Genomic DNA, 13026 nt, shown 5'->3' on the forward strand with positions numbered 1-13026 from the left:
GTGGGAAGGCAGATTTCTCCCCAAGACAAATGGCTCGGGCTGTTGGGCCGTTGGAGCATGGTTGCAAGCACATCTGTGGATGTGTACATAATAAGGGAGCTGGAGCTGATGAATAGTAATTTTCTTTCTGAATAGATTCTGTTTGTAGAGATGCCAGCGCTGATTCAATGAGCGCCGGTTCACGGCGGTGTGCCCTGTGGCCACGTGGCTCCGTGGGGCAGAGCTGCCGCATATCCCACCCCACCCCCTCCATCTCAAACCTCCCAGATCCCCATCTTTAAGGCTGAGAAACGTCAATCTGGGGAGGTGAGGGAAGTCCAAACACCTTCTGCTTTTACAGCCGGGGGAGTTGGCTCTTGCTCCGTTGACTCGCGCTGACGAAACCAATGGCGCTGCCTTCAGGATGCTAGAAATTCCTGGGATGTGCCACTGGTGGGAAGGTCCTGGTTGCTGCATAGGGAAGCTCCATAAGCTGTGGAGCCCTGTGGGGTTGCTGCGGTCTCACTTTGCGGGGCAGGGGACTGAATAACCCCATAAAGCCATCCTGTGAGCAGGAGTCAGATAGCAGCAGTTTTATTTGGAAAAGGAGTGGGGAGCTGAGGTTACATCACTGTGTTTGAAGCGATGGATTCGTTTTCTTTGGAAGCCGGGCTGAGACGCTGGAGCTCACGAGAAGGAACAAACCCATAAATCTTCACACCCAGAGCCCTGCGGGTTCGCTGTGCTTTGTCACATCCCCACAAGAGCCAGCGTGGAAAATGTGTCGCGGTGTCACCGCCGTCACCTGCGGCTTGTGGGGTGGGAGGAGCGGAGTTTGAGGCTGGGGGGTGGCATGTGAGGACAGGTGGCCCTGGTACCGCTGCACTGCTGGGTAAAGCCACCTCCAGCACAGGGCAAGCAGGTTCTTTGGGGGTATCATCCACGAGCAAGCTGTTCTTGTGGGGTCTTCATCCATGAGTAAGTGGCTTTTGGGGTATTCCACCCCTGGGTTCTTCATGGCTCAGGACAAGCTGCTGGCCCCATCCATGCCAACCAGAGGTGCCAGCTCCACCGCAGCTCCGGGAGGGTTAATTACTTAACGAACGTAATATTCTCTCTAATTGCTCCGCATTATTAATCCCAAGCAAAGCGAGAGGCGTAGGGAGGGCTGCACTGCCGGGCAGCTCCCGCCTTGTCAGCTCCAGCCAAGATCCCTTCATCAGCCCTCAGTCTCTTAGTTGGCCAACCTGGGGGTTCCGTGCCGGTCCGTCCATCCGTCCGTCCATCCCCGTGCCCCAGCTCCATTGAGCACCAGGACTGTGCCACGTGCTCGTAGGAGCGGCCGTGATTAGATTACGGAGGCAGACAGCAGTAATGATTAACTCGCTCCGTCTGCGCGCTGTCTCCAGTCTGGCGCGGGGTGCTTTTCCCCCTCGCAGGGCCCTGGCCCCGCGGCGGCGATGAGGCTGTAAAGCCAGCCGGGAGGAATGAGGGGGGAGAGGGCCGCTCCGCAGCGGATCCGGGAATGGAATTTATTGGCAGGAATGCAGTAAATGCTCCAAATGCCAGCCCCGCTTCACCGTTTTCATAATGGTTACGCAGCGGGGCCGGCGGGGGCACGGTGGCGTGAAAAGGACTTTTGTTCCGCGTTTCCATGTTTTGCAAAAGCCTCTCCCTGCCCTCTAGGAAGGAACGCGGCGCGGGGTGGGTGGTGGGATTCCTAATTCTTATTCATTTATTTATTTATTTGTTAAGGGAAACGTCTGTTTTCGCTTTTGCAATAACTCTGGGGAGAGCTGCAGGTCAGCGTGCTGCCGGGAGGGGATCTTTGTGTTTTTTCCCCGTGATTGCAATGGGATGCCGTGTGTGTTTGTGTCTGTGTGTGTCTGTATGTGTGCGGAATGCACTCAGGGACAGATCCCAGCACACATCTGGGTGTTGGGTATCTGTGTGGAAGCAGTGCCCCGCTCTGCTCCGGGTTTAGGAGGGCTTTTACTGCCCTTCTAGCATGCAGCCTGCATAGCTCCGTGTTGTCGGTGTGGGGATGACGCATGGGGAGCCCCCATATGCCCACGCTGGAGCCCAGTTCCCCAAATTGTGGGTCACGGTTGGGTTGGTGGTGATGGGTTGGGGTTGGGCTGGGTGATCTTAGTGGTCTTTTCCAACCTTAATGGGTCCATGATCTGGGAGAGCTGGGGGCTGCGCTGGGGAGGGCCATGACCTGCTGTGGCTTTGGTGGCTGTGATTTGTGCCTGTGCTGGAAGGGTGATGGGCAGGGTGCTGTCACCGGGGCGGGAGTTCTGGCAAGCTTGGGGCTGGTTTGCCTAGTTGGAAGCCAGGAGCTCTTTGTGTTCTGGTTTCTCCTTTCTCTGAAGGTCTCTGGGTTGGGTTGAGGTGCAGAAGGGGTGTGCCCTGCTGGATCCAGGTGGGGAGGTGTTGGCTCACCAACAGGATCTGGGGCCAGTACCACCCCCCGGTTGTTGGTGTTTAAGGAACATGGTGATGTGGCACTTGGGGACATAGTGGGCACGGTGGGGGCAGGTTGGGGTTAGGCTTGGGGGTCTTGGAGGTCTTCTCCAACCCTAATGATCCTATGTTTTTTTTTTAGGGCCACGGTCAGTGGGCGTGGTGGTAGGGGTGGTTTGGGGTTGGGCTGGAGGATCTGGGAGATCTTCTCCAACTGCAGTGGTTCTGTGATTCTGTAATCACTGGGGTTTGCTGAAATCTCCTATATTGGCATTAAAATAGGATCACACCTGCTTGTACAGAATGCACTGCTGGAGCATCCCAGAGCCTTCGGGATGCAGTAGGACACATGTGGTGCCAAAGGGGTCTTGGGAGGGCGCTGCATTAGGATGCAGTACATCTCACTCTTTTGGCTTAAACCCCCTTGGACATTCCTTCCTATCCCGGGGGTTGTCCCTGTCCCCATGGGGAGGGGCTCCTCCTTCCCACCCCATCCGGGCAGGTCTTGGCGCGCGGCACAGGGGGAGGAGGGATTCCCATTCTGCTGCTTTGAGAAAAAGGAGCAAAGTTTCCCACACCTTTGAGGGGTGCAGCAGGAGAGGCAGATAAAGAAGGTTCTTTAAATTAAAACTTCAAAAATAATTAGGCTGACTGTATACTAAACAACAGCAAAGAGGCCCATTTACTGTAAATATTATGAATGGATTTGGCTGCCTTCTCCATCCCCGCCCTTCCTCTAAGGCTTTTCTCTGAGCTGAGTCGAAATTCGGCCTTCAGACAGCGCACTACTCTATAATTTGCATGGCTGATGAGGCCCTGAGCCTGGTGCAGAGGAAGCTGGAGTCAGCTGGCTCCGCTCTAACCGCTGCAGACGGCAGACGGGCGCTTCTGGGGTGTGCATGGGGATTTTTTTCCCCTTGTGTTGCAGCAGGCTCAGCCCAGTGGCTTGGAAAGAAAATGGGCACAAAGAAGGGTTCTTCTCTTCTCGGGTAATTTTTAGCCATGGTAATTGATTAATCACCGTAATTAGACAGTAGCAATGACTAATAGGATGTTTGTGAATCAGATTTCTGGGTTGGTGGACTCCGTGAACCCAGCAGTTTCACTTGTGTTCTTTCTTCGCTGTCCCCTTAGCGTGCATTGCAGGGTTTGGTTTCTTCCATCTGTTCTTGAATTAAGTCCCAGTGTTTGGGGACAGGTTCCAGCTGGGCACCCCCAGAGAAGGGTGGCCCACAGTGCCCCTGCGTTGGGCTGGAAGCCATAGGAGATGTCCTCAGGGACACGCTCTTTCCTCTTCCCACCCCATTTTTGCCCTAATTTCATGAAGGAGTTTTGCTGCCCTGGTGGAGGTGATGGGATTTCTTGCTTAGGTCCCTGTGGGATGCCTGGATATGGAGTTCCCATGGGATATGGAACAGAGTGCTCCTGTTAATGCATTGCACACTGCTCAGTGAGTCCAAACCAAAGCCCTGGTTGGAAGCATTGGGAAATCCCAAACCCCATCCCACTTCTGTGAATAAAACTTGTGTAGGTATGGATTCTGATGCAAGGTTGACTTATTTTGCTGGGATCAAGGAGCCATTAAAGCATTTAGGTGGCCAATTCTCTAATGAATTAAAGGAACCATCTTAAGGCTCTTTAGCCGGCATCATTGCTGTATAGGTTGGGTCATAAGAACAGCCTAATTAGACAGAGACACAAACGTAAGGTCTAGCCTGTCTATCCGTGGATTAAGGGCTCCCTAAGCACCCACTGACACGATAGGCTGGAATGGTTTCTAAAGGGATGTCAGGGTCTACAGTGCCAATAATCCACGGATTAAGGGCTCCCATAGCATGTGTTGGTCTGACTGAGTGTCACGGTGTTTTAGGGCCTCAACACGGTTCCTTGGCTGGGAGCATCCCTGGGAGGTTGTTGCTGTGGAGTGGAACACACGACGATCTCTCAGTTTGCCTTACAGAAATCATGCCAGCCATCAAAAGCAAGGGAGCTGAGATAAAAAAGGGTTGGGGTAAACGTTCCCCTGGGCAGTGTCTGCCCACAAGCTCCAGGAAAGGCACAAAGATCCTTTTCTATAGTAGAGCGTGCCCTTTAATTTGGATTTCCCTTTGCTCTTGCAAGGCGTACCTGGACATCTGTCTTTGAAGGACTTTTCTAGACCCTTGGGGTTTTTTTGTTTGTTTGTTCCCCCTCCCAAGGACCTTGTCAATGGCCTGAGAGATTAGGAGGGAGGGCACACTGCCCATTTCCCTTAGCACTGACTAGCTCTGGGCTTGCTTAGTGTTCTCCTTGATTCAGTCCTTGGTGAGACCTTGAAGAAGGGGTCTGCCAAATTCATCCTTTCTCCATCCCTACCATCTTGGTTGGGTGTCCCCATCCCTTTCATCTCGGTGAGCAGCAGAAGATGGGGAAGATGGCCCAGCCCTTGGCTCACCAGTGCCACTCGAGGTCAGGCAAGGGGGATTACTGGGCACAGCGTGCTGAGCTCTCTCTCAGCCTCAGCCTCAGCCCTGGCCAGATGACACACTGTGCTGACACCAGCCCAGCCCTTTTTTTTAAGCTCAGGTGCCCTCCGCATGTGCTGACATAAAGGAGGAGGAGCATTTGCTTCATCTGGTCTCAACACTCACTTCACGTGCTAATTTATCTGCTGCTGCTGTTTGCTCCCACTGGGATACTTGTCATGGGTCTGGGGCCGCCACCTAGCAGTTCCCGTTGGGATGTTGGTCATGGGTATGGGGCTACCACCTACCAGTTCCTGATGGGTTATGGTTATGAGTATGGGGCGACCACCTACCGGTTCCCATTGGGATGTCAGTTGTAGGTATGAGGCCACCACTGTGAGTGGGTTGGGTGAGGGCATCCCAAAATGGGCAGTCCTTTGTTCCCTTGTCAGGGCTGGTGTTTGGTGGGAAATCCCAGCCCAGGCATCCCAGAGGAATGCGGGAGAGGAGGGGGTGTGGTGGCAGGAAGAGCATGGAAAGACCCTTCAGGGCGCAGCTCTTCAGCCAAGTCAATCTTTGCAGTCCAAACACTTCTGCAGTTGGGTAATGTAATTAACGTGTAGTTGTAACATCACTGGGAAAAGATCCAATTAGGGGCATTTAAAGGCCTAATCAGGAGCGGTGGTATTCCCAATTCCAAATAGCAGTGACGATGATGCAGATAGCTCCTGACTGCATCAGATGGGAGCAGCTGGGCGGGCCCACAGCGCAGTGTGTGCTCTGCTTGCTGTTTTCATTAGAAGTCGCTTGATTACAGGAAAACCTTTAGCTATGTCAAAACAAAACAAAGCAAAACAAAAGATCCCCTTCCCACCTCCCCCCGCTGGTGTTTGTGAACTTGGCACCGAAACGGGGCTGAGAGCTGGAAACCTACGGAGGCTTTGGCTTCTCTGCCTCTGGGCTGCAAAAGTTGCTTTAAATTCCACCTAAATTCCCTCTTCTGAAGTGAGCTAAGGAGTCTCAGTTCTTCCACAGTGAAATAGAACTTTTTCTTCCTCCTGCCCTCATTTTCCATTATTTATTTGTTCTTTACAGTAAGTTTGCACAATGGCCTTGGTCCTGATGGGGCCCCCAGGCAGCTGTCGTGCAGCCATAGAAAATAATAATAAACCACCGATAGCAGCGAATGGAGGGGCACTTAATAATGAAATAAGGGCATGCGTGTTTCCAGCATTGAGCAGCAGCATTGTTTGCTGGGATGTGGGAGTGCTCGGAGCTCGGTGGGACTCCTCCAGGCATTTAGCTTCGAAGGGATGTGTGTGCTCTGAGGAGCTTGTAAAAGCTGTGGTTTTAACTCAATACAAGAATCCTAAAGAGCTGCTCAGCCTTTGGTGTCCTGGCTGTGCAGCAGCCCTGGTGGCCTGAGGGAGATGTGGCCACAAATTTCCCAGGATTTGGCTTCTTTGTGCCGCAGATTTTCCAGTATTTGTGTATTTTTTTTTTTTTTTTCCCCAGGATTTGGGGTTTTGTACTGAAAAGTTTCAGAGATTTTTTTTTTTTTCCCTCACAAATTTGCCAGAGTTTGTGTTTTCACGTTAGTTTGCAGTAGGGTTCACTGCTGAGAAAGGGCCTGGTCCCAGCCATGGCATTGGTTTTCTTGTGGTAGGTGGCATGGGACCACGAGATGAAATCAATGTGGTGTCTTGGGGCATTTGAATCATAGAAGCATTGAGGTTGGAGAAGACCTCTGGGATCATCAAGTGCAACTGTCAACCCATCCCCACCATGCCCACGCACAGAATCTTAAAATGAAAGTTGGAAAAGACCTCTTAAGGTCAAGTCCAACCACTGACTCTCCCCATCTTGCCCACTCATGGAGTCATAGAATCATTAAGACTGGGGAAGATCTCTGAGGTTATCAAGTCCAACCATCAACCAATCATGGCTGTGCCCCGGTGATCAGAGAAACATGAAGCTTGGAGCACACCTCTAAGGTCATCCGTTCCGACTGCTGACCCACCACCACCATGCCCGCTTACAGAATCATGAAGGTTGGAAAAGACCCCCAACCCCAGCCCATCCCCACTGTGCCCACTGACCGTGTTGCCAAGCGCCACGTCTCCACAGCTCGTGGACACCTCCAGGGCCACTCCCACACCTTGCTATGCCCATGGATGTTGCTACAGAGCAGAGAAATGGAGCCTTTTTGGGAACAAATGCCCATTAGTAGCATCACTGCATCACTTTTTCCTTCTTTCTTATGACCTTCTCTCTTGCCCGGTGATGCCATTGGCTTTCCCCATTCATTCATTCAGTGGGAAACACTGGTGCCAAAAAAAGAGGGGAGCAGGGGAGGTCCCAGCGGTGGTGAAAAGCAGCACTGGTGGGGCTGGCAGAGGGCCTGGCCCTGTGTGATTCCCATGGCTGCTGGAGCAGACACCCAGCCAAGAGTGGAGCCCGTGGGCGGAAGGCGCTGTGCCGTATTTACACCGCGCGGTCCAGAATCCCGGATTACCTAAGCCTTGTCCGTGAGGTCTGCTCACCCCATGCCATTGAAAACCCGAGTGGGATTCATTCATGAGCTTCAGCCCTCCACAGAGCTCTGTTCATTCATCGCCAGGGCGGTTGGCTTCTGCTTTTTTTTTTATTTTTATTTTTTTTTTTTTTTATTTCTAATGCAATTAAATACCTCTTTGTACATCGGGCTGAGCCGCTCGTTGAGGGGTCTTCTCAAAAGCAAGCACAAACACGGGGTGAAAAAGGCCTTTCTGCCTCCCCCCCCCCCTTCCTGAAAGGGATGCTTTTATGTTAAAGAAAATAAACAGAGGGTTTTTAGCGGGGTGCAACAGCTTCTGCAAAATTCCCTCCACTGCTGTAAAGCAGAACGCGTGCAAGCTGCAGGCAGCAGTGGCTGCACTTACTATGGGGGGTGAAGGTGGGGGGGGGGGGGAGTTGGTGGGGGTTGGACTTTTATATTTATTTATTTTTACAACCTGGCTTTGCTTTCCTGACTCTTTAAGCAAACAGTGAGTGAAAACATCTTAAAATATCAAATATAAAATGGGAAAAAAAAAATTAAATTAAAAACAAACCCATGGTGAGGGTGCGGCAAGGGGGGGAGGGGGGCAGGAGGGGGGCACAGTAGCATTTACATCACCCCACGTTGCTCTGTTTTTAGGGGGTGGGGGGTGGAAAAACTCACTCCCGGGGGTGTTTCTTGCTGCACACTCCCCGGGACGCCCTCCTTTTAGGGCCATGAGCCCCCATGGCTGCCAGTGACTGCAGAACTCTGCTCCTTGCTGGCACCGAAATGAGGAAATGAGCATTGCACAGCTGTGGCGCTGGAGCTGCATTTTGTTGTTGTCTTTGTTGTTGTTGTTGTTGTTTTTGACTCACAGAATGCCTGTGCTGGAGGAGCAGCAAGAAGTCGTAGGTGAAGGACACAGAAAATACTGCAAATCGTGACATTAAGGCTTGGGGTAGGGTGTTGGGGAAGGGGGTGCTGCTGGGTCACCCCCGTGCATTCCTGCAGCCTGGTTGCTTTTTGGTATTTTTTTTAAGTGCAGTTATAGAGGTGAATGGTTCCCAGGTCCCAACATGCCTGCAAGGGCTGGGAGGGATTACAGAGCAGCACCGGGCGCGGATGCTGTGTTGAGGAAGGGGGCTTGGTGCTGCTCAGCACCCCTGGCCCCATGGTGTCGTAACCTCACTCCAGAGGATGGAGTGGAGATAAGGGCAAAGGGAACTAACTTTTGGGTGGCTTTTGTGGCTTTTGGGGCCGTTTTTCTTAACAGCACACAGCTTCCGGCCTCCACCCCACTGCCATCTATTAGGCCTTGGCCTGGGCCTCACTCACCTCGCTCTATGAAAGCCCCAGAATAGGACAGCTGAGCCCAGGGCTGGTGTCCCATGAGGTGCTTTTGGAACTTTGTCTTGTTTTATCACACTGGCTCTGCGCAATGGATGGTAATTTGTTCATATAGATGGGCTGCAGTGTGTTTGGTTGCACCCCTGGTAGGCTCAGTGATCACAGAATCATCAGAGAATGGTGGAACCGCTGAAGGGGGACCTTGAAGGTCATAGAACTGGAGAGTGGTTGGGTTGGAAGGGACATCACAGGTTATGGATTGATTGGGTTAGGTTGGAATGGACCTTAAAGACCCTCAAATTCCACCCCATTGCCATGAGTAGCACCATCTCCCACCAGACCAGGTTGTTCAAGGCCCCATCCAGACTGGCCATGAGCAACTCCACGGTGCTGAGGTTGTCAGGGTGTGTGTGGAGAGCACCGTGAAGAGATGGAACTCATGACGTTGCATCACTTTTGGATCCAAATGCCCCCACAGTCCTCAATTTCTCCATCTTTTTGTCTTCCCCTGTAGATTCCCAAGTTCTCCAGGAGTCAGGGGATCACTCACACTGGTGCGTGGTGGCATACTGGGAAGAGAAGACACGCGTGGGTCGGCTGTACTCTGTCCAAGAGCCCTCCCTGGATATCTTCTATGATCTACCTCAGGGGAACGGCTTCTGCCTTGGGCAGCTCAACTCGGACAACAGAAGCCAGCTGGTGCAGAAGGTGCGCAGCAAGATTGGGTACGGCATCCAGCTCACCAAGGAGGTGGACGGCGTGTGGGTCTACAACCGCAGCAGCTACCCCATCTTCATCAAGTCGGCCACACTGGACAACCCCGACTCCAGGACGTTGCTGGTGCACAAAGTGTTCCCGGGTTTTTCCATCAAGGCTTTCGATTACGAGAAGGCGTACAGCCTGCAGAGGCCGAATGACCACGAGTTCATGCAGCAGCCATGGACTGGATTTACCGTGCAGATCAGCTTTGTGAAGGGCTGGGGCCAGTGCTACACCAGGCAGTTCATCAGCAGCTGCCCGTGCTGGTTAGAGGTTATTTTTAATAACCGATGACACGAGACGGAGCAGACTCATGACATTTATACTACTTTGCTGCTATTACTTCCTTCTGAGTGCTTGCTTTTCATGCAACCTTTTTGTTTTTGTTTCGTTTCATTTGTTGTTTTTTTTTTTTTTTTCCCACTTTGAGAAGTAGCTTATGGAAAGATTTTCGTCCAGGTATTTTGATAAATAGATCTATTTTTTAAAAGTGAGAACGACCAATAACTCAAGAGGAGGGCGTGCGGGGCAGGGGCGGATCACATTTGATAATGATTTCCCACTTTCCAAAGGATTATCCTATGTGATGGATGGGTTGGCAGCCAATTGATCTTGGGTAGCGTGAGGGGATCCTTGTATTTTTCACGCCTCCCAGTCCCAATGGTGGTGACAGCCAACCGATACGCCTCCCCGGCAGTGCTAACCCAGTGTAGCCCCACCAGTGGTGCACAGACTTCCCACCAGGTCTTACCCCACCCATGTCGCTTTTGCCATTGAATTTTCTCACTGGGTCATCGTCGTTGTTGGGTACACATCTCGCCCCCGTGCCCATCCTGTCCATCCGCCCATCTTTCCACAGCATTTTGTATCATCATGGATTGATTACAAGAGGAGAAAACGACGATGAAGAAACTGTGCATGGCCCATGCTTTGCAGTTGGAGCTGGGATGTGACATAAGCCTAGGAAAAAAAAAAACACAAAGCAAAACAAAACAAAAACAAAAACAAATGGGGAATATAAATGTGTTGAGGATAGTTGGTCCGTCGGAGCCTGTTGGATCAGGTTATCCCGGTACCATCATATCTGGAGACGCCGTTGTGCTTTCATTTCTTCTTGAATTCATACACAAGTATGATACTTTTACACTGTTCTTAGCTCAATGAGCATGTTTAGACCTTAACATAAGCTATTTTTCTAAATACAAAGGTTTAAATGAACAAGAGAGCATTCTCATTGGAACTTTGGCATCGTAGTGCTTTGGAGAGAAAACACACACACACAGAAAAGGACTCCTTAAAAAAAGAACCTGAGATTTATTAAAGAAAAAAAAATGTATTTTATGTTATATATAAATATATTATTACTTGTAAATACAAAGACGTTTTATAAGCATCATTATTTATGTATTGTGCAATGTGTATAAACGAGAAAAAAAAAGATGCACTTTGCTTTAATATAAATGCAAATAACAAATGCCAAATTAAAAACAAACAAACAAACAAACAACAACAAAAAAAAAACCCCAAGAACACAAGATTGGTGTTTTTTTCTATGGGTGTTCTCATCCAGATGAATGTTTTTTTTTTTCTTTTTTTTTTTTCTAAAGGATTTTATGTTCCATGAAAAAAATAAAAAGCTACACTTGACCCTCGGTGCGGAGTGGCTTTGTTAGAGATGGGGAGGAGCAGCAGGAGGGGTATTCCTGTTGTTTGTCATTTCAGGTTGAGCTGACCCCCATGGCAGCAGCCCAGTGTTCATCCTGTACCATCCAGTCCGTAGAATACAATGGCTTTCATGCCAGCGTGTCGTCTGGGTTGCTCCACGGGTCCATGTCTTTGACTGGAGCTCTGCATCACATCCAAGGCGTCCCCAGGAGGAGAGAAGTTCCAATAGCTGACTGATCTCCTATGATTGGTGAAGGCAAAGCATTCTGAGTGGAAACCACCAGCCCTGTAGAGCCTGGAGGCTTTGGAGAGGTGCAGCATCCATGTCTTGGATCCTACTGGCCTTCCTGTGGTGGACAGATGTGGTAGTGGATGAGTTTTTCTGAGCATCAAGAGCAGGTTCGCCCAACGCTGCACCTTTCTGTTCAACATTCCCCACCCAACAGGACTTACTGAGATACATTATTTGGTCTGCTCTGAATGGACTGTGCCTTCAGCGGGATTCCTTTCACTGAGCCCACCAACCAGCTTCGGAATAGCTTTGGATCATGTGGATGTACCCACCTGTCTTGCTTGGTGTGCCCTAAAGACGCCCAAGAGGGCAAACATTGGTGTATCTTCATCTACAGTACTATTTGCCTCCTTTCCTTTCCATTCTGTGCCATCAGACTTGAAACACTTGATAACCTCTCACATGCCCAGTGGTCAAACCAGCAACAATGGTTTGTGTCAGAGGCTCAAGGAAAAAAAACTCTGGGCCATTCCATGGTACCCCCCACCAAAGGCCCCAAAGATGAAGGATAAAATGGACATCGTTGTGAAACTCACTTCCTCTGAGCCTTTGTAGTATCTACCAGCAGGAGCACAGCTGTGCAGACAGCAGGTTGAGGTGCCCTCGCGGACACAGTGCCGGTGAGCTGTGACTGCTCACCAGGAACAGCAAGTGTCTCCTGGGGTTGGGAAATCCTCTGCACATCCCATTTTGCGCCTTGTCCTCTGCAGCTGCCTCTTGCAGGAGATGCATTGCTGAGCTGGCTGGATCTTTGGTTGGGCCTTTGGTTGAACTTTTGTTCGGAACTTCGGTTGGAACTTTGGTTGCAGTTTTGGTTGGAACTTTGATTGGACCTTTGGTTGGACATGGCTTGTCAGGTTGAATGTATAGTGCTGGAGAATGAGCTGAAACACCCCAAAGAGCCCTTAATTTTATGGGGCCTCTGTTAGACTTGTTCATGAAAATAAAAGACCAGGCATCACTGCTGTCTGAAAACTGTGAGATAATCAGCAAAAGTAGAGCTTTTCAGTACTTCTGTAGCTTGAGTTAAAATGTTCCAGACTTCCCCTTCTGCTGAGCTAATTTTAGTACTCTTTCAGTGAAAAAAAAGAAAAAGACAAAGAAAAAAAAAGAAAAGAAAAGGAAAATAGCGTGCCAGAAGGCTGCTGAGCACCAGCTCATCTGCTTTCCCATTTCCTCAGCTCTAGGGCTGGGAGATACAAAGGGAGATGTGGTTGTTCAGCCCCTCGGTAGCTCCACGTGAGCAGTGCCTTGTCCTTCTTGCTAAAGCACACTTAATTCAGACATCCCCTATGAATGAGCCTCCCAGTTCCTTGGACATCCATGGGTGCTGTCCAACAATGTAGTGGTGGCCCCAGCCCTCATATCACTGTGCCCTGCACAGCTTAGCCATAGTTCCCACTCCTTCAAAATCACCTTACTCAAAGCTCCTGCACTTAAGAGGCTCAGACAGGAGCTGGCTGAGACAGACTCCGGTCCTGATCTCCCTCCCCCCCCTCCAGAAAAGGATTTATCTGGAAATTCGGGATGGCTGAAATCAGTCCTTTCTGGTG

The 13026-nt window shown here is 50.6% G+C and overlaps 1 protein-coding gene across 2 annotated transcripts in view; it reads left to right on the forward strand.

Annotated features, from left to right (window-relative positions):
- SMAD7 (SMAD family member 7) overlaps positions 1 to 12434 on the forward strand; it is a 28223-nt gene extending 15789 nt beyond the window's left edge. For both annotated transcript variants that reach the window (XM_427238.8, XM_004949014.5), the window contains exon 4: positions 9272 to 12434. In XM_427238.8, the coding sequence (XP_427238.2) occupies positions 9272 to 9810 (539 nt within the window). In that variant the 3' untranslated portion in view covers positions 9811 to 12434. The remainder of the gene's footprint in view (positions 1 to 9271) is intronic.
- Positions 12435 to 13026: the final 592 nt, after the last annotated feature.

Source organism: Gallus gallus, chromosome Z (assembly GCF_016699485.2).
Source record: "Gallus gallus isolate bGalGal1 chromosome Z, bGalGal1.mat.broiler.GRCg7b, whole genome shotgun sequence".
In the NCBI taxonomy this organism is placed as follows: domain Eukaryota; kingdom Metazoa; phylum Chordata; class Aves; order Galliformes; family Phasianidae; genus Gallus; species Gallus gallus.